The 19879-nt window shown below is 41.0% G+C and overlaps 1 protein-coding gene across 43 annotated transcripts in view; it reads left to right on the plus strand.

Annotated features, from left to right (window-relative positions):
- TTN (titin) overlaps positions 1–15244 on the plus strand; it is a 284957-nt gene extending 269713 nt beyond the window's left edge. For 42 of the 43 annotated variants that reach the window (XM_081902051.1, XM_081902074.1, XM_081902090.1 and 39 more), the window contains 13 exons: positions 24–323; positions 543–845; positions 997–1299; positions 1391–1975; positions 2347–2652; positions 2757–3056; positions 3401–3976; positions 4060–4365; positions 4460–5053; positions 6502–12455; positions 12550–12703; positions 13513–13806; positions 13938–15244. In XM_081902051.1, the coding sequence (XP_081758177.1) occupies positions 24–323; positions 543–845; positions 997–1299; positions 1391–1975; positions 2347–2652; positions 2757–3056; positions 3401–3976; positions 4060–4365; positions 4460–5053; positions 6502–12455; positions 12550–12703; positions 13513–13806; positions 13938–14230 (10268 nt within the window). In that variant the 3' untranslated portion in view covers positions 14231–15244. The remainder of the gene's footprint in view (positions 1–23; positions 324–542; positions 846–996; positions 1300–1390; positions 1976–2346; positions 2653–2756; positions 3057–3400; positions 3977–4059; positions 4366–4459; positions 5054–6501; positions 12456–12549; positions 12704–13512; positions 13807–13937) is intronic. The other variant, XM_081902060.1, reaches the window with a different exon arrangement.
- The last annotated feature ends 4635 nt before the right edge of the window (positions 15245–19879 follow it).

Below are 19879 nucleotides of genomic sequence, written 5' to 3' on the forward strand. Positions count from 1 at the left end.
TCTCATTTATTTCATTTTCACAGACAAACCTGGACCACCTACTGGACCTATTAAAATTGTTGATATTGATTCAACTTTTGTAACCATTTCATGGGAACCACCTGAGATGGATGGGGGTGCAGCACTAAGTGGATATGTGGTGGAGCAACGAGATGCACATCGTCCAGGATGGTTACCAGTGTCTGAATCTGTAACCCGGACAACATATAAGTTTTCTAAACTTACTGAGGGTGCTGAATATGTGTTCCGTGTGGCTGCCACAAACCGCTTTGGAATTGGATCATACTTGCAGTCTGAAATTGTAGAATGCAAGAGCAGAATTAGTAAGTAAATATTCTTTTTTCTAGTCCTCTGCATTTAAAAAGTCCAGATCAGTTTACATGGACACATATAGAAGAAACAAGTCTTGATACTATGTACATTCTATTTTCATTTTCCTGAAATAAGAATGAAAGAACTAGTCTACAATACCCTGCTTATTCAGACCAAAATATGATTGTAAATGGAATTTTCATCTCATTTTAAAAATCTATTTATTGTAGGTGTTCCTGGTCTTCCTGGTACCCCAGAAGTGTTTGATATCTCCCGTGATGGAATGACACTTACTTGGTATCCACCAGAAGAAGATGGTGGTTCACAGGTCACTGGCTATATTGTGGAACGCAAAGAAGTTAAATCAGAGAGATGGGTCCGTGTAAACAAAGTTGCAGTCACTATGACACGCTATCGTTCCACTGGGTTGATTGAAGGACTGGAGTATGAACATCGTGTCACAGCTATCAATGCTAGGGGTGCTGGCAAACCAAGCCGAATTTCCAAGCCTGCAGTTGCTAGAGATCCAATTGGTAAATAATTTGCAAAATTCATAACATATACTAGTGACTTCTGTTCAGTCATTTTATTTGCAAAATAGTTGATACTAATATTTTGGACTGCCTTTTAAACATCAAAACTATACCTTTAATATATCTAACGCGCTCTAATAATATATTTCAGCTCCTCCGGGTAAACCTCAGAATCCAAGAGTGACAGATACTACAAGAACATCTATTTCCTTGGCTTGGAGTCCACCAGAAGATGAAGGCGGGTCTAAAGTCACTGGCTACTTAATTGAAATGCAAAAGGTTGATCAGTTTGAATGGACCAAATGCAATACCACCCCCACCAAGATCCGTGAATACACTCTAACACATCTTCCACAAGGTGCAGAGTATAGATTCCGTGTTATAGCATGCAATCTCGGTGGCCCGGGCGAACCTGCTGATGTGCCCGGAACAGCCAAAGTGACTGAAATGCTTGGTAAGATGCTGTAATGAAATACAAATTTTAAAGAACATAGCGCTATTTAGCTTTCTGCATACATAACATGATCTCTTTTTCCTCCTCCCAGAAATCCCTGATTATGAACTTGATGAAAAATACCTGGAAGGTGTATTTGTAAGGCAAGGTGGAGTAGTTAAGCTTACAGTGCCAATTAAAGGTAAACCCATTCCAATATGCAAATGGACTAAAGAGGGACATGATGTCACCAAGAGAGCCATGATTGCAACTTCTGAATCAGATACTGAACTTGTGATAAAAGATGCAGAACGAGAAGATTCTGGTACCTATGATTTGACGCTTGAAAACAAATGTGGCAAGAAGGTTGTCTACATCAAGGTCAGAGTGATTGGTATTCCAAATCCACCAGAAGGGCCACTTGAATATGATGACATACAAGCACGCTCCGTTAGAGTCAGCTGGAAGCCTCCAAGTGACGATGGTGGTGCAGATATAATAGGATACAATATTGAGAGACGTGAAGTACCAAAGACTGCCTGGTACACCGTTGGCTCCAGAGTAAGGGGTACATCACTGGTAGTGAAAGGACTCAAAGAAAATGTGGAATACCACTTCCGTGTTTATGCTGAAAACCAGTTTGGTGTAAGCAGGTCCCTGAAATCTGAAGAGCCAGTGGTGCCAAAGACACCTTTGAGTAAGTATACGGGTTCAGAAAATGCATGTATGTGTGTGCATCTCTCACATACTTTATTTTATTTTCCAAGGTGCTTGGGGGAGTGTACATTGTCTGCCCCCTTTTTATCCTGATAATAAACCTGTGAGGTAGGTTAGGTTGAGAGAGAATGACTGCCCAAAAGTAACTGAGGTTGCAGTCCTATACAGGCTTATCTGGGAGTAAGTCCTATTAAAGTTAGGATCACTTAGTTCTGAGTTGACATGTACAGCACTGTTTAGTGAGTTCATGACTGAACGGACATGGGAACCCAGCTTTCCACGGTTGTGGTCCAATACTCTTAACTCCTATGCCAGAAGGACCAATGGTTATTGTTACATTCTTTTCAACAGATCCTCCGGAGCCTCCAAGTTACCCACCAGAAATCCTTGATGTCACAAAGAGTTCCATTAGCTTATCTTGGTCCAGACCTAGAGATGATGGTGGCTCTCGCGTCACTGGCTACTATATTGAACGTAAAGAGACAACTACTGAGAAATGGGTCAGGCACAACAAGACTCACATCACAACTACAATGTATACAGTCACAGGGCTGGTTCCAGATGCTGAATATCAGTTCCGTATTGTAGCCCAAAATGACATCGGTGAGGGTGAACCCAGCCCTGCTTCGGAACCAGTTGTGTGCAAGGATCCATTTGGTACGTAAATGTAACTTCTGTGGTAGAGGGTATCAGTATGGCAGGGTTTGGGGTTTTTTTGGAAAATACACCTTTTTTAATTAAAATACTTTGAAATTTTACAGACAAACCAAGCCAGCCTGGAGAAATTGAGATCACGTCCATATCTAAGGATAGCATTACTTTAGAATGGGAGCGCCCTGAATGCGATGGTGGTAAAGAGATCATCGGATACTGGATTGAATATCGCCAGTCTGGAGAGTCTACCTGGAAAAAGTGCAATAAAGAACGTAACAAAGACAGGCAGTTTATCATGGGAGGCTTACTGGAAGCTACAGAATATGAATTCAGAGTTTTTGCAGAAAATGAGACTGGACTCAGCAGACCTCGTAGAACAGCTATGGCAGTAAAGACAAAACTGACATGTACGTTTAACTATTCCATTATATTCACTGTGCTTTATGTAGCTGTTGAAAAGATATGACATGTCACAGTAAACTGTGCTATGGTATAAAGTGGTTTTGAAGTAATTTGGCAATTCCATTATGTAACTAGGACACTCTGTTTTCATGTATTTATTTTTCTGAATGGACCTCGAGGAAGGAAATAAGCTATTTCCTACTCCAGGGCTAATAAAATTAATGATTCATTAAATGGGCAGCATAAAAATTATGCTTGGTACCATAGCATTATGGTTTGGGAGGGAATGTGGAATAAAAGACAATGGGAAAAGCTTTCAATACATTTTTTTCTCCCTTTATAAATATAGCTGGAGAAGCACCAGGAGTAAGACAAGAAATGAAGGATGTTACTACTAATCTGGGTGAATCAGCTCAGTTATCATGCCAGATCCTTGGGAGACCTCTCCCTGATATCAAATGGTATCGTTTCGGCAAAGAATTGGTACAGAGCAGAAAATACAAGATGTCATCAGATGGGCGCACTCACACACTGACGGTGCTCACAGAAGAGCAGGAAGACGAAGGAGTTTATACTTGCAAGGCTATCAATGAAGTTGGAGAGGTTGAAAGTAGTGGCAAGCTACTCTTACAGGCTCCTCCACAATTCCACCCAGGCTTTCCATTGAAAGAGAAATATTGTGCAGGTGTAGGATCCACACTTCGCCTCCATATTGTATACATTGGTCGTCCAGTGCCTGCTATCACTTGGTTCCATGGCAAGAAACTATTGAAGAGCTCAGAAAACATTACTATTGAGAACACAGAGCATTATACTCACCTTTCCATTAAAAACGTACAGCATAAAGCCCACGCAGGACACTACAAAGTACAGCTCAGTAACACGTTTGGAACTGTTGATACTGTACTAAACGTGGAAATACAAGGTATGTCTTGGCATTAAATTTTCTTGAAATCATGGGAAATATTTCTTCTATTTAACTTTAAACACTGCCTTTTCTTTTTGTAGATAAACCAGATGTACCAGCAGGGCCAATTGTTATAGAAGCTTTGCTGAAGAACTCTGTAGTCATCAGCTGGAAGCCACCTGAAGATGATGGAGGTGCTCTAGTAACAAATTATGTTGTAGAGAAAAGAGAAGCAAAAGAAGGCACAGAGTGGCAGCTGGTTTCTTCAAGCATTTCTGGCACAACCTGCAGAATTGTTAACCTAACTGAAAACGCAGGCTATTATTTCCGTGTCTTTGCTCAGAATGCATTCGGCATCAGCGAAGCATTAGAAGTTTCATCTGTTGTTATTATCAAGACTCCATTTGGTAAGTGTGTTCCGTAAGCCACGTTTCTGTTTACCTGCAGTTCAACAGAGCAAACTGACTTCATGTCCTGAAAATGATTATTTCTTCTTTACAGAAAAGCCAGGCCAACCAAGTCAGCCAGTTGTATCTGGTGTGACAAGTGAATCCTGTGTTGTTTCTTGGAGGCCACCTGCTAGCGATGGAGGCTCAAAGATCAGAAATTACTTCCTGGAGAAACGTGAAAAGAAACAAAACAAATGGATTTCTGTAACCACAGAAGAAATCCGCGAAACCGTCTATTCTGTCACAGGTCTTATTGAAGGCCTGGAGTATGAATTCCGTGTAAAATGTGAAAATCTTGGCGGTGAAAGCGAATGGAGTGAAATTTCACAACCAATCACTCCCAAATCTGATGTAGCAATTCAGGCACCGCATTTCAAGGAAGAAATCAGAAACCTAAATGTGAAATTCAGAGGTCATGCCACATTTGTTTGCAAAGTCACTGGTCATCCCAAGCCTGTTGTAAAATGGTTCAAACAGGGCAAAGAGATTTTGCCAGATGGTGAAAAGGTGAAGGTACAAGAATTTAAGGGCGGCTATTACCAACTGGTAATTACAAATGTAACAGATGATGATGCCACTGTATATCAAGTGAGGGCAACCAACCAGGGAGGATCTGTTTCTGGAACTGCTTCCTTGGATGTTGAAGGTAAGTAATGTGCTTCGCTCTTAAATTTAGTTTGTATTTAATTTTTCATACAGAGTAAGCTTATGGGCTACAGGGAGGGGGTGGAAACTCTGAGTTTGGAATAGTATTTTCTTAATAGCCTTAAAGTAAGTCAGATTGTGGCATGGTCATCTAGATATTTATGGTATAGTCCTAGGTGAAGTGGGAGAGATGTGAGATGTTCTACTGGCTCACTCTGACTAGGGAAAGAAGAGATGTTTTTCTCCTTTTTTGTTCTCATGTTCCCTTTTGGAACATTCTCTCCCCCCAAAAAAGGTAATGGGAGGAAATAACTACACCAGCTCCAAACTGGCATAGTTGATGAGCCTGATCCAGGGTCCTCCAAAAAGAATGTACCCCAGCAGACCCAATGCGGTTTCTGATTTGCCCTCAAAATGCCCTCTCTTAGTGCTTAGCCTGGCTACTGCTGGTGAAAACACCACCAGCCAAGTCTAAACCAACAGAGTTTTCTGTGGGCATCAGAAGGGCCTCCATGTTGGGCATGTCCCCCTACTGATGGAGAAGAAGGACCACCCAAACTTAGCCCTGTCCAGCCAGTGGATTTGGGGGTCAGGATTGTTCTGTTAATCATAATGGACAGAATTTTCATTTGAACAATGAAAGTATAATAGGATACATATGGATAAACAGTATATGAAAAAAACATTAAATACAAAACATTCACATTTATACCTATGTGCTCTAGTAGCATTGGTCAGGTGATCAATTTTGTTGAAGATGTTATCAGACTATAAAATGATAAAAGGCTCTTGCACGCACTTGTCTGGTAAAGAGCTTCTAACATTATTGGAAAAGAGCACTATGACTAGATTAACGTTCCCCTGATGTTGTAATCTGAACAGCTGTTGTTGCTCAACTGGCTGAGTATAGCTAAGGGAAGTGTCTGTCTGTCTTGTTTGTTTCTATTATTTACATTCCACCTTTCAGGATACAAATCCCTCCACAATAAACAATATTAACATATTAAAAAGTCATCAGCATCCTTCCCATAGTATAGTTTCTGGTATAAAGGCCCAGTGAGAAAGGCCCTGTAGTCTTCACCTGCTCCCCTCTCTCCTGGAATCCTTCCTATTTAACCATTTAAGGTAGATAGACCAGTGAGGGTAGAAAGTTCAGCTGGAGCAGGCTCTATGAAGGACTTTGCCTGCACCCCTCTTTCTTGAAATCCTTTCCAAAGGCAGAGTTGATGGTAGACGGAACTGTGGAGGGTCCAGCTGGTGTAGGGTCCAGGTTTCCTTTGCCTGCATCCCTCTGTCTCAGTTTATGACAAAGGGTTTGTTGCAAATATTAGCCACTACGCCTGAGACCTTCTGAATCAGTCTCTGTTTAAAGCAGTGTTTCGGTTTATTTTAAAGCAACAGTTTACACTCATTTTGTTTCTTCCCTTCCCTCTGTGTTTTTTGCTGCAGTTCCTGCTAAGATCCACTTGCCTAAAAATCTTGAAGGCATGGGAGCCGTTCACGCTCTCCGTGGTGAAGTCATCAGCATCAAAATCCCATTCAGTGGGAAGCCTGATCCAGTGATCACATGGCAGAAAGGGCAAGATCTTATCGATACTAATGGACACTACCAAGTTATCGTGACACGGTCATTCACATCTCTTGTTTTCCCTAACGGTGTGGACAGGAAAGATGCAGGCTTCTACATTGTCTGTGCTAAAAACAGATTTGGCATTGATCAGAAAACAGTTGAATTAGATGTCGCTGATGTTCCTGATCCCCCAAGAGGACTGAAAGCAAGCGAGGTTTCAAGGGACTCGGTCAACCTGACATGGAATGCTCCAGCAAATGATGGCGGAAGCCGAGTCACACACTATACTGTTGAGAAACGCGCTACCACAGCTGAGAGATGGATTCGTGTTGGCCAGGCTCGTGACACTCGATACACTGTGATAAACCTATTTGGCAAGACAAGCTATGTATTCCGCGTTATAGCAGAGAATAAATTTGGACAAAGCCAGCCTTCTGAACCTACAGATTCTGTAATAACAAAGGAAGATAAGACCAGAACAGTCAATTATGATGAAGAAGTTGATGAGGCCAGAGAAGTCACTACAGCAAAAGCAGCTCACTCTAATACAAAAGAACTCTATGACAGATATATGATTGCTGAAGAACTTGGGCGGGGACAATTTGGAATTGCCCACAGGTGTGTTGAGATAGTTTCAAAGAAGACTTACCTGGCCAAGTTTGTCAAAGTAAAAGGTGCTGATCAAGTGCTCGTAAAGAAAGAAATTTCCATCCTCAACATTGCTAGGCATAGAAATATCTTACAGCTTCATGAATCATTTGAAAGCCTAGAAGAACTTATCATGATCTCTGAGTTCATATCTGGAGTTGACATCTTTGAAAGACTTAATACTCCTGCATTTGAACTTAATGAAAGAGAAATTATAAGCTATGTACGTCAAGTATGTGAAGCACTTGAATTCCTGCACAGTCATAGCATTGGGCACTTTGATATCAGGCCAGAGAACATCATCTATTTCACAAGAAGAAGCTCTATAGTTAAAATCATTGAATTTGGTCAGGCAAGGCAGCTGAAACCTGGTGATAATTTCAGACTCCAGTTTACTTCCCCTGAATATTATGCGCCTGAAGTCCATCAGCATGATATGGTCAACACAGCCACGGATATGTGGTCACTTGGAACCCTAGTGTATGTACTTCTAAGCGGCCTGAATCCTTTCATTGCTGAAACAAACCAACAAACAATTGAAAACATCATAAGTGCTGAATACAATTTTGATGAAGAAGCCTTCAAAGATATCAGTATTGAGGCCTTGGACTTTGTTGACCGCCTGCTAGTAAAAGAAAGGAGAGCTCGCATGACTGCTACTGAAGCCCTTGAACATGCTTGGCTGAAGCAAAGGACAGAGAAAACAAGCACCAAAGTTATCAAAACACTGAGACACAGACGTTATTATCAAACACTGGTGAAGAAGGAATGGAACACAGTTGTGTCAGCGGCCCGTGTTGCATGGGGTGGTGCAGTCAGATCTCAGAAGGCCGTTACAGTTGCTAAAGTTAAAGTGGCATCAATTGACATTGGACCCATTACTGGGCAGATAATGCATGCTGTTGGAGAAGAAGGTGGGCATGCCAAGTATGTCTGCAAGATTGAAAACTATGATTCATCCACAGAAGTAACCTGGTACTTTGGAGTCAGACAATTGGAGAACAGTGAAAAACATGAGATCAGCTACCATGAAGGAGTGGCCACAATGTATGTCAAAGACATTGCTAAATCAGATGACGGTACCTACAGGTGCAAAGTTACAAATGACTATGGTGAAGACAGTTCCTATGCAGAACTATTTGTTAAAGGTGTGAGAGAAGTTTCTGACTTTTACAGACGCAGAACTGTCAGGAGAGTGAAGCGCCGAGTAGATACCTTGAGACTTTTGGAGAAGCCACCAGAATTTACGCTGCCTTTATACAACCGTACTGCCTACGTTGGTGAAAATGTCAGGTTTGGAGTAACAATAACAGTTCACCCGGAACCTCGTGTAACGTGGTTCAGATCAGGCCAGAAGATCAAGCCAGGAGATGATGACAGGAAGTATACCTTTGAAACTGATAAGGGTCTTTATCAGCTTCTCATCCATAATGTCAATGAAGATGATGATGCTGAATATACTGTGCTGGCTCGCAACAAATACGGCGAGGACAGCTGCAAAGCTAAGTTAACCGTTGTTCAGCATGCTCCTCCAGAGGCTACCACAATGAGACCCATGTTCAAAAGACTACTGGCAAATGCAGAATGCCAAGAAGGCCAGAGTATCTGCTTTGAGATAAGAGTATCTGGAATACCAAAACCAGCACTAAAATGGGAAAAGGATGGACAGCCCTTATCAGCTAGTCCAAATATTGAAATTGTACATGAAGGGTTGGATTACTATGCTTTGCATATCAGGGATACTTTACCAGAAGACAGTGGTTATTACAGAGTTACTGCGACAAACAGTGCTGGATCAACAAGTTGCCAGGCTTACTTGAAGGTAGAGCGCTCAAAATATATCAAGCGTCAATACAAGAGTGAAGAAGAGCGGCAAAAGCATGTACAGAAGAGCATTGACAAGACAGTGAGAATGGCAGAAATCCTTTCTAGAACAGAATCTGTCCCACTGACAGATGTAGCACAGGAAGCTCTCAGACAAGCTGCTATCCTGTATAAACCAGCTGTAAGCACCAAGACTGTCAAAGGTGAATTTGAACTTAAAAAGGAAGAAATTAAAGAAGAAAAGAGACTTCGGATGCCTTATGAGATCCCAGAGCCTCGCAGACATGCAGCCGCTACTCTGGAAGAAGATCAGAACATCAAACTGTTTGTGCCTATGTCAGACATGAAGTGGTACAAGAAGCTGAGAGACCAATATGAAATGCCAGGGAAACTTGACAGAATTGTTCAGAAGCGACCAAAGCGCATTCGCCTTTCCAGATGGGAACAGTTCTATGTGATGCCACTGCCACGCATTACTGATCAGTATAAACCTAAGTGGCGGATACCCAAATTGTCACAAGATGATCTCGAGACCGTCAGGCCAGCACGCCGGCGTACACCATCTCCTGATTATGAATTTTATTACCGACCAAGAAGACGCTCACTTAGTGACCTGTCAGATGAAGAACTGCTGCTACCGGTTGATGATTATTTAGCCATGAAGAGAACTGAAGAAGAAAGACTGCGACTTGAAGAAGAACTGGAGCTGGGCTTTTCTGCATCACCTCCAAGCAGAAGCCCTCCACGCTTTGAACTGTCTTCTCTCCATTACACGGCAGCAGATGCTCATATTGCCACAGAGGAATCTAGGCAAAGAGAGCTGAGGTATGGCACTTATCACATACCCTCTAAAGAGGATACCGCTGCATCTTATGCACAGCTCCGGCAACGCCATGACAGAGCAATTTATAGACCACCAAAACAAAAACAGAGAATAATGTCCGAGAAAGAGGATGAAGAGCTGCTGCGACCAGTAAAAACAACCCGCCGGCTTGCTGAATACAAGAGTGAGCTTGAGTATATGTCACAAGAAGAAAAGAGCCGACTGAGAAGAAGGAGAGAGAGAGAAATAACTGAGGTCAGATCAGAAGAGGAAGAGGAAGAAATAGAAATGGTGAGGCACGTTCACCGGGAATTTTCTCCTCCCTCAAGATTACTAGGAAGAAGGCGCTCTCTTTCTCCAACTTACATTGAATTAATGCGTCCTGTGTCTGAATTAATTCGACCCCGATCACACCCTGTGGAAGAAACAGAGAGAAGATCTCCCACACCAGAGAGAACACGGCCACGCTCACCAAGCCCAGTGTCTAGCGAGAGATCTCTCTCACGATTTGAAAGGACAGCAAGATTTGATATATTTTCCAGGTATGAATCCATGAAAGCTGCTTTGAAAACCCAAAAAACAATGGAACGGAAATACGAAGTTCTGACGCAAGAACCTTTCACTCTGGATCATGCCCCACGCATAACTCTGAGAATGCGCTCACATCGTGTACCGTGTAACACCAACACCAGATTCATTTTGAATGTCCAGTCCAAACCAACTGCTGAAGTGAAATGGTATCACAATGGTATTGAAATTCAGGAAAGCCATAAGATTCATTTCACTAATACTAGTGGCGTATTAACCTTGGAGATTCTTGATTGCCATATTGATGATAGTGGTACATACCGTGCTGTGTGCACAAATTATAAAGGAGAATGTTCTGACTATGCAACATTAGATGTTACAGGAGGAGACTACACTACATATACCTCCCAGCGAAGAGATGAGGAAGTACCGAGATCTATTGTACCAGACTTGACAAGGACTGCAGCATATGCAATCTCCTCATTTAAGAAAGTCTCTGAAACAGAAGCAAGTTCTTCGATAAGAGCAAGCAAATCAGAACTGACAGAAACCAGAGAATCGCTATCATCGTACGAGCACCATGCTTCTGCTGAAATGAGAGTCAGTACTTCAGAGGAAAAATCATTGGAAGAAAGAGCTGTTCATCGGAAGTTTAAGACCACTCTGCCTGCAACAATATTAACAAAGCCACGGTCAATCACTGTCTCTGAAGGGGAGACTGCAAGATTTTCTTGTGACATTGATGGTGAACCAACACCAACTGTAACATGGATCCGTGCAAGTCAAGCTATTGTTTCTTCTGGACGCTTCCAAGTAACACGTACGCAGTATAAATCTACCTTTGAAATTTCATCTGTCCAGACCTCAGATGAAGGAAGTTACACTGTTGTGGTAGAAAATTCTGAAGGAAGACAGGAAGCCCACTTTAGTTTGACTGTACAAAGGAAAAGGGTCCCAGAAAAAGCAATTACATCACCTCCAAGGGTCAAATCTCCTGAGCCTCATGTTAAGTCCCCAGACAGAGTAAAATCTCCCAAGCGAGTAAAATCCCCCGAACCATCTCCTGCCCACTCTAAAGCCAAGTCAACACCTGCAGGTAAAACAACACCATCAGAGAAAGCAGACTTGCCTGTTGCTGTTCCCCCTAAGATAAAACAACAGCTGAAAGTGGAAGCTTCTGGGGACAAAGCAAAATTCTTCTGTTCAGTTGAAAGCAGTGTTTTGAGTGTCCAAGAAGTAGCCTGGTACAAAGATGGCAAGAAACTAAAAGAGGACAATCATTTCAAATTTCATTATGCAGCTGATGGAACATATGAACTTAAAATCCATAACCTCAAGGAATCTGATCAAGGTGAATATACATGTGAGATTGTTGGGGAAGGTGGCGCCTCCAAAACCAACTTTCAGTTTGTTGGCCAAGCTTTTAAAAGTATTCATTCTCAGGTGTCAAGCTTAAGCAAAACTCAAAAATCAGTTCAGAAAGAGTCTGAAATACATGAAGTATCTGCCCAGAAAAAATCTGCAATGACTTCTCAAGAAAAGACAGTGGTTGAAGAAGAATATGTTAAAAAGTCTCTTGTGTCTGATGAAGCTAAAACATCTTACACAGAAGTTAAATCTACTACCACTAAAATGACTGTGTCTGAAGGTCAAAAATCTACCCTTAAAGCCAGTATTGCTGGTGCTTCTAATGTAAAATGGTTACTGAATGGAATAGAGCTAACTAACTCTGAAGATTATAGATATGGTGTATCAGGAAGTGATCATACTCTAACTATCCAAAAAGTGACCCAGAAAGATGAAGGAATACTTACCTGTGAAGGAAAGACTGAACAGGGTATCATCAAATGTCACTTTGAAATGAGTCTTTCAAAAGATCAATCAAATGCCCCAGCCTTTATCATACAACCGAAATCTCAAAACATCAACGAAGGACAAGATGTGTTGCTTACCTGTGAAGTTTCTGGAGATCCTTCCCCTGAAATCCACTGGTTTAAAGATAACCAGCCAGTAAGTAATTATTTATGTCAGCCTTGAAATTAAATGATCCATTCTTAACCCTGAGTATAATTTGATCTTAACAAAGTATCTCTTTCATCATCAGATTGCTCTCTCATCCAACATCCGAGTAAATCGCTCCAAGAATGTTTATTCTCTTGCAATCCAAAATGCTTTAGTGAGTGATAGTGGAAAATACACAGTCAAAGCGAAAAACTTCCATGGGCAGTGTTCTGCAACAGCATCTCTGACCGTCCTTCGTAAGTTTTTTTAAAGTCTTGTCTTAATATGAGTAGGGCTTCTACAATATGGCAAAAGCAGTTGATTGTTTTGATTCTTTAACGAGCTGTTAGTTTCATTACTGAACCTAAAATGCAATATACATTATAATTACAAAATACTGAATTTAAAATATATGTACTTATATGTTTCTCGCCTGCTCAGTGTTACCAGAAGGCTTTGAACATCTTGCTATTAACCCGTTGGTTCCAGTGATCACTATTTAATAAACTATCAGAATAATTACTGCCCAAAGGGTTAGTTCTCTGAATTTTTTTCTTATGTTTCATTAAACGTCTCAGATACAAACTTGCTGCATTTTAAAATCATCTGGATACCAGGAGCCAACGGGTTTCTCTATGTTTTGCTGTTGATGTATGTATGTGCTTGTGTTTAAGGAAAACGGCAGTGTTTTTTTTTATGGTGGAGTAGTAACTTTAATGGCAGAATACCTGCCGAGTTATGTAAAATAAGAAGGGGAAACAAAGCACCATCCAAAGGGGCTGTATCTTTTTTTAAAAAAGAAAGTAGTAGTAGTTTCAACGGGATTACATGTTGCTTCTCAACAGCATGCATATTAATTTGAAATTATTATTATTATTATTATTATTATTATTATTATTATTATTACTCCATGATTAGGAGCATTATTACAATGAAATTCTGTTTTCCTTAAACAGCAAGCCAGTCTCTTTCTCCATCCATAAAGTATATATATTTAAGTCACATGGCTTACCAGTCAACGTGATGTCATTGGTTTTTTCCGTTCTATGTTTGCTATTGTCCACAGCTCTAATTGAAGAACCTCCAAAAGAGGTAGTGTTGAGAACAAGTGGTGATGCAAGCATGCAGGAAAGTTTCTCTTCGCAGTCATTTCAAATGTCCGCTTCTAAACAAGAAGCTTCGTTCAGCAGTAGCAGCAGTAGCAGCATGAGTGAGATGAAATTTGCAAGCATGTCTGCCAAAAGCATGTCCTCCATGCAAGAATCCTTTGTAGAGATGAGTACCAGCAGTATAATGGGGAAATCTAGTCTGACCGAACTGGAGAGTTCTTCTAGTAGAATGATTAAATCTGGTATGAGAGGTGAGCAATACTATTATACGTAGAGTTAGAAAAACACCACAATATCCTAGATATGTAGAATTAGTCATTATAGTAGAACTTCAGTTTCCGCTAAGAACTAACTTGATTTTTCCCCCTCCCATTTTGCAAAGGAATACCACCCAAAATTGAAGCTCTTCCAAACGATATCTCCATTGAGGAAGGAAAGGTTCTCACCATATCCTGTGCCTTCACTGGTGAACCTACTCCTGACATAACATGGTTCTGCAAAGGGAAAAGCATTTCTAGTCAAGGTGGTAGATTCCACGTTGAAACCAGTGAAGACTTAACCACTCTTATCATCATGGATGTTCAAAAGGACGATGGGGGACTTTATACACTGAATTTGGGAAATGATTTTGGCACTGACTCTGCCACTGTGAATATTAACATTCGATCAATTTAAAAGCTTGATCTTTTTTATTTTTTGGCACTTGACTTTTGGCAAGTGATTCATATGGACTGAAATAATTGATCTGTAAATATATATAAAAAAACTATTTTTGTACCTACCTGAACCAGACAAAGTCCAAGGATAGACGCTATGACTTATAGTCATTATTATTTGACTTTAAAACAATTTTTCATTTGACATGTACATACTGTATATAGCCGCAGATAACGGTTATGGAGCTTTGTACCATTTATTTTATGACATTTTAAAATGTAACTTTTGGAACAAACCGTTGGTAGGAGAAAGTTTCTTAGGGAACGAATACCCTGCTCAACATTTAACTAATTTTTGTGCCTCAACAAAATGTTGATGTCTAAGAATGCCTCAACAGGTAGAGAGGCTCCCTGTTGATGACTTATTTTACCGACACCTAAGAGATGATGCTGTGCACGGTTTCATTATACGTGCACGAATTTATTTTGAATCAGAGACATAAGGCATTGGTGAGGTTTGCAAATACCCTCCTGTAAGCCACACTTTAATATCTTATGTTACATCTGATCAACGTCAAAACTATATTTTGTTCATGACTGACTCGCAATACCTTGAACAAAGTGCAAGCGGCCAGCATTTTGTTCAGCACCTACCGTATTGTTTCTGACATGCCGACTACCCAAATAGCTTTCCAGTAAAGTAACATCACCTGGCCATCCCGTTAAAAAAAAAAAGCCATTTGGGTACTCGAGTGCAGAAACAGTACCAACTCTTGGAGGTTCCTAGGATGCAGTGATTGTGTGGTAGCAATTAGGATTTTGGCTAGATACTGTCAACTGCAGGCAACTAAGATTTGAACCACAGTTTAAGAAAAGCTAAAACTGTTGTTATAACATCACATCTTGCCCTGAACTTAGAAAAAAATGAATTAGATTTATTTTATGTAGTAGTAAGTTGTTCGGTTAGCTGTTTTGTTGAACCTCCTCGAGATAGTATTGTTCATTTGAAATAAAGCATGCTACCTGCACCTCATCAAGTGTATGTTTCTGGTCCTTGTATGCACTTTCTTTATTTTTGGATGCCTGCATTTACCACATTCAGCCGCTGTCCGTCTTAAGTCAGATTTCTCCCTGCTTATATTCACTCTTCGCTACATCCAGCGAAAACAACATCTCCTGAGATGCGCAGTATCCATTATTGGAATACATTTGGGACAATTCCTAATTTATAATGACAAGAGAACAGGTCACATAGGTAGCACATTAGCAATAAAAGAAGAAGAGAAAGAAAGGGCTCGGCTTCACTAGAGGGATAAGGCCTCAAAGTCAATAGGCTGAGGTAAAAATGGTCATAAAAGTGGAAGGCATTGCCCGGGGGGGAAGTGTGGTTTACAAGCGAAATATTATAACCTATAATGACTTAATTAATTTGTACCTTTTAAAAAAAAACTCATTAGGAGGCCCAGAAACCAAACGCCTAGGCCTGTCAGCACTTCTTGCCGTCTTCAGTCCCAGCCATGCACCAATGGAGGTGTTATGGTGTACTGAAGAGAGAATTAAATGCAGTAGTGTATAAATGCTATGCAAAGTATAGATAATGATCCTCACAGGTGTAGATGTTCAGTTGTATTGTAGTGTTAATTCCTGAAGTACAATGAAATGGCAGGGCTGGGAAGGGAGAGGTAGCAAGAGAGTGGGGTCCCCTTTTGTCAGCTTCTACCCTACAAGCTTCAAGCTTCTATTTTCCTCAAATTCACCCCTCAGCTGATGGCTCAGCTGCTTAAACTCCCCTGGCAATAACTGTGAGTCGTTATGCAATGATGCCACCACTTCAAGCTATGCAAAAGAAAAAGATCCACAACAGCAAAATGCAGGAACGCAAATGAACAAACCACTCACTCCCACTCGGACCTTTCCTAGGAAGAGAACTGCTATTTTTACTCACTTGAATTACCAGATTATCTATAAAGAAGTTTCCCGTACTGCAGGATATCAGGCAGAGCTTTTTCACTTCGTCTATCTTCCTCCATTTCCCCATTCCTTTTAGCCTGCCCATACCCTTTCAGCTAGGGACGCAGGTGGCGCTGTGGTCTAAACCACTGAGCCTAGGACTTGCCAATCGGAAGGTCGGCGGTTCAAATCCCCATGACAGGTGAGCTCCTGTCGTTCGATCCCAGCTCCTGCCAACCTAGCAGTTCGAAAGCACATCAAAGTGCAAGTAGATAAATAGGTACCACTCTGGCAGGAAGGTAAACAGTGTTTCTGTGCACTGCTCTGGTTTGCCAGAAGCAGCTTAGTCATGCTGGCCACATGACCCGGAAGCTGTACACCAGCTCCCTCAGCCAATAAAGCGAGATGAGCGCCACAACCCCAGAGTCGTCCATGACTGGAGTTAATGGTCAGAGGTCCCTTTACCTTTACTCTTTCAGCTACTTGAACTTTGGAAATATGGTACTTTGGATCTCAGCTGGTGCTGACTGTCTATTGGGGCTTTGAGATGGATGTGGAATAAGTGGGTGGTGTGCCACTAGGATTTAATAACTCACTGGGGCAGAGGTAATGTGTCCAATAGGTCCAAGACTCCTTCCCCATGAGTCAGAGTCTATGGGCAATATGAGAGCGATAGGGCACCATTTTATATTTTGATTCAGCTGCAAAATTGTCCTGATTCCAAATTTGAATATGGTGTCATTATTAGCACAGGCATTAGCCGGGTGAAGCTGAGGCCCTCTAATTCCCCACCTCCCCCAAAAAATGTTAGTTTATTTTTCTATCTTTCCTTTCCTACTCATCCCTTGTTCCAAAATGCCACGTCATGTAATAGGAGCTGGCATGTGACTTTCAGATTATGGCTATTTATTTTAATCTGTTTATTGAATTTATACACCACCCTATATCCGGAGGTCTCAGGGTGGTTTGCAGAACAAAATCAAAATATAAAACCACAAAATATATAATCAAAATAAAAACAACCACCCAATAACACCCCCCAAAAAAAACCCCACATTTTAAAAGGTCATAGAATGTCAATCAAATCAATTAAAGGCCTGATTAAAAAGGAATGTTTTTGCATAGCGCCAAAAGGTGTATAATGAAGGTGCCAGGCGAACTTCCCTGGGGAGAGCATGCCACAGATAGGGAGCCACTGCAGAGAAGGCCCTGTTCTCGTGTTGCCAACCTCCGTTCCTCTTGAGGAGGCGGCATATGAAGGAGGGCCTCAGAAGATGATATCAGGGTCCAGGTAGGTTCATATGGAAAGAGGCGTTCCTTGAGGAATTGCGATCCTGAGCCGTTTAAGGCTTTAGAATCAGGTCTCTGCTGCTTTTTCACAGCTCCACAAAATGCAATCCGGAATCTGTACAAAATTGACAAGTCCATGATGATCACTGCAGCTCAAGTAGTAGTAGCAAGACCTGGTGAACCAGAGCTACCATGTCATGCCCTGCACACCATCAGCCAGAAGCTAGTGATTTTTTTATTATTATTATTTATTTGGTACAAGAAAATGGACTAATTTTTTTTAAAAAGGCCAAAGACACCATCCCTTTTAGGAGTCTGTGAAAACAGTAAACGCCAACAAAAGTTATCTTATTCGTACATCAGTGGAAAAATAGTGCAGAAAAACAAAACAAAAACAAAAAAGAAACTTGTGTACGGACTGTGAAGAAAAGACAACAGAAGGCCTGAAACACACACAGGTTCATACTGGAGTGGGAAGCCTATCCAGAGAATAATAAGCAAGGTTTCTGGCAGTAGTCAAGCTGTGAAATAGCTATATGCAAGTTGGACTTGCAGCGAAGTTCTTGCTGCATATCCTCACCTTAAGGGTATGTTCCTGTTGGTTCCAGCCAGCCATGTCTTCCTGTGGGATACTCCATTCTACCTTCTCCCCTGTTTTCTTCTGTTCTTTCTTCCAAACTGGCACTCAATTGCGCATGCTCAATCTTCATTGGGACTTTTTTTTGTTGCTACTTGCTTCGTTAATTTAAAAAAATGTGTGTTATTTTACTTCTGCGGTTGGGAGGGACAGAAGAGTGTGATTTCTCTCACCTTGCTGTGCATTACCTTTACACACAATGAAGCCCCTCCAAGCGAGCCCTGTGACTACCAAATGAAAACATCCTAACAGGAACCAAATATAGCCGAAAAGATTTGACCAGAAAACAAAGTTGTGCATGCCTGCGTGTAAAAACTGTATTTATTGACCACTTACATTTTAAAAGAAAGCTTCTTCTTTTTTAAACATTTTTTAAAAAGTGCTCCATGGCCAAGACATAATATACCAAGTTTATCCCAAAGTGAATACAAAAACAAAGAATTTACATTTCAAAACCCTAACAACTTTGGGCTCAATTTGTCAGAAGCTGCATTTTCCACCTTCGCTTTTTGCAAGGACAGCCTGTGCAAGAAAGGTTTCTGACAAACTGGGCCCAAAATGTATGGTAGGTGGTGGCTAAGTTACATGGTTCATTCACAGGTTCAGAGTGTGTTTCTCGGCTCAATTAGAAATGAATTCGTATTTGTCATTCAAGTTAACTGAGAGGAGAATATTGCTGTACAAGTATGCTCTTCTGAAGTTATTGGGCTCACAATGATAAAAGCCACCCTCCCCCTTTGGTATAAATAGATCATAAATAAATGTACAGCTGCAGCTATGAATACGTTACAACAGCATCTCAAGAGCATATTTTAGAAACTGGTGCTAAAATAACACTTTGGTAAAAAGACACATCAAGGATATCTTGCTGTTTAGCGAAAAGGAGGGGCAGAATCCAGCCAAAGTCAAGTATTTCTTAGTCCCATGTGCTTTACATACTCTTCAACTGAAATCAAGTGCACACTTTGGGTTGGATCATGTCCCACAATTTTTAAAAAAACCAATGCTATTTAGTAATGGAACACACCTCAGCAACGATTAAGCACATCTCACCCCCCCACCCCACCCCCAGTATTGACAAGGAGGCATTTTGTGGTGCAGAAAGGAATAAATACATCAAAACGTTAAAATACCTTTACCCCATGTATAATGCCTCGGAAATCTGATAATTTATATGACTATTTAGAAAAATACTTCACATCTAACACTTTTTTTAATTGGCTAGACTTTGGGTGCAAGCCAGAGAAATGGCAGGTGTTCTGAGTCCAAGAAAAGAAAAGGAACAGGAAAGGAAAGAGAAAAGGATGGAATTTAAGAATTTAGAGCAAGATTCTGCCAAACCTAAGCATGCTAAAATCTCATTGGTTTCATTCTCATTAAAACCAAGAGGGCTTCAGAGGGCTTAATTTTGGCTGGAACATGCCCTGAGACTATACTCAAGTGTCACTAATTCCAACCAGACAGAAGAGATCCAAGTTGCAGAGATTATGCCCTTATGTACACCACGGTTTTTAAGAAGGGGGAAATATTAAATTACCAATAAACCATGTTTAAGGAATACCATCTCAGTCTAAATGTGAGAAAAAGCATCCCCTGGCAGGAAAGGTGCAACCACGAGCCATAATAATAATAATAATAATATTAATATTACGGTAGCACTGCCACTCAATTCAATAGGAAGTGAACTGTGTGCGAGAATAGGATACTGTACCAGCAAAGCAACAATGTGTTCAAGTGAGCAGTCCGGTCTATGGCACATGTTTTCCCTATCCCAAATGTAAAACTTTTTTT

The sequence above is a fragment of the Podarcis melisellensis genome (assembly GCF_964234715.1).
Source record: "Podarcis melisellensis genome assembly, chromosome: 1".
NCBI classification, from domain to species: domain Eukaryota; kingdom Metazoa; phylum Chordata; class Lepidosauria; order Squamata; family Lacertidae; genus Podarcis; species Podarcis melisellensis.